The following is a 1,630-nucleotide window of genomic DNA, read 5'->3' on the forward strand; positions in this document are numbered from 1 at the left end:
AGTGTTGTTTGCACTTTTGGGGGCATATTCAATTAGCTTTCGGATTCGCGGTAACGCGCCGGAACAGCCGCAAAACGTAATGCGCGTTACCGCGAATCCGAAAGCTAATTGAATATGCCCCTTGAAATTAAAATTAGACAACCTTTTTATATTATCTCAACACCAAACATCTTGTTTTACTAATTAGAAATTGAAATGAAACAAATTTATTGTAAGAAATGAACATCTAGCAAAGTGATTTTATATCGTAGTTGTCCTTATGTAAACAAGTGCTCTTACTGAATCAACATATAACACGATATATCAACAAATATGTAATTTATAGCATATAACATTATGGTAAACCTTATTATTAGTTGTTCTATCTCTAATTTTATAATGCTGTGGTTTATACCGCTAACCTTTTTGATTATGGAATTGATTTCTATTTTTCACTGTGCGTTTAAGAGCTTCTTTAAAGGTCTTGTTCCTAAAGCTATAAATGAAAGGATTGAGAAATGGGGTCAGTATGCTGTTAAGCAATGCAACAATTTTGGTGGAATCCACTTTGGAATTCTTGGAGGGTCGGATGCACATGAAGATGCAGCTGCCATAGACTATAAAGACTACAGTAAGATGAGAAGCACAAGTGGAGAATGTCTTCTTTTGTCCTGCAGTTGAGGAGATTTTCACAATTGCACTGATAATGAAGCCATAAGAGATCAAGGAGAAGAACAAAGATCCCAAGACCAATGAAGAAGCCAGTATAAAGTCCAACATCCCAATAAGATATGTGTCATCACATGCCAGCTTCAGTAAAGGAGCTACATCACAAAAGTAATGGTTAATAACATTTGAATCACAAAATGGCAAACGGAAGGTGAGGATTGTTTGAACAATAGTGTCAAGAAAGCCACCTATCCAACAGCAAAAAATCAACTTAAGGCAAAGTTTTGGTCTCATGACAGACCCATAATGCAAAGGTTGACAGATAGCCACATAACGATCAAAAGACATTATAGCTAGAAGCAGGAACTCTGTGGTGCCCAAGAGAAAGTATATATATGACTGAGCAAGACATCCATGGAAAGATATGGTTTTGCTCCCACTAATTAAATTGAAAAGCACTTTGGGAACAATAGCAGATATAAAACTAATGTCCAGCAGTGCTAGATTACTAAGAAAGAAGTACATAGGGGTGTGAAGATGAGCATCAGTCAAACTGACTACAATAATTGTTGCATTACCTACAATTGTAATTGCATAGCATAAGGAAAGGACCACAAACAGAATGATTTGGAAGTGGTAGGCAAGTGGCATCCCTAGTAGAATGAATTCCGTCACTGATGTGACATTTCCTCTAGCCAACATTGTAGAGTAACCTATTGAAGAACATAAGAGTATGTTAGCATTGCATGTAAGGATGCATTTTTAATATATTATTTTTATTTTACATAATTAAATCATGGTGACCAGATTGGTAGTGACATAGAAATGTGTACACAAATGTTTGTTCAAGAGAATATCAAACAAAAAGTTATGTGCATATCAACACTGCATCCCTTGCATCCCCATTGATAGTAAACACGCACGGTCTGTAATAAAGTTAAATTAATCTGTATTAACTTGTATTGTATTAAATACAAAACAA

At 35.4% G+C, this 1,630-nt stretch overlaps 1 protein-coding gene across 1 annotated transcript; it reads right to left on the bottom strand.

Moving 5' to 3' along the window:
* Window positions 1-396: 396 nt before the first annotated feature.
* Window positions 397-1,350, bottom strand: LOC142108739 (olfactory receptor 6M1-like). Its single transcript, XM_075192582.1, has one exon. It carries the CDS (start codon window positions 1,348-1,350, stop codon window positions 397-399), a length of 954 nt encoding a protein of 317 aa, XP_075048683.1.
* Between the last annotated feature and the right edge of the window lie 280 nt (window positions 1,351-1,630).

The sequence above is a fragment of the Mixophyes fleayi genome, chromosome 1 (assembly GCF_038048845.1).
Source record: "Mixophyes fleayi isolate aMixFle1 chromosome 1, aMixFle1.hap1, whole genome shotgun sequence".
NCBI lineage: Eukaryota > Metazoa > Chordata > Amphibia > Anura > Limnodynastidae > Mixophyes > Mixophyes fleayi.

Excerpts from the sequence above, each read along its gene's own strand:
- LOC142108739 (XM_075192582.1), bottom strand. The coding sequence starts at position 1,350 with ATGTTGGCTAGAGGAAATGTCACATCAGTGACGGAATTCATTCTACTA.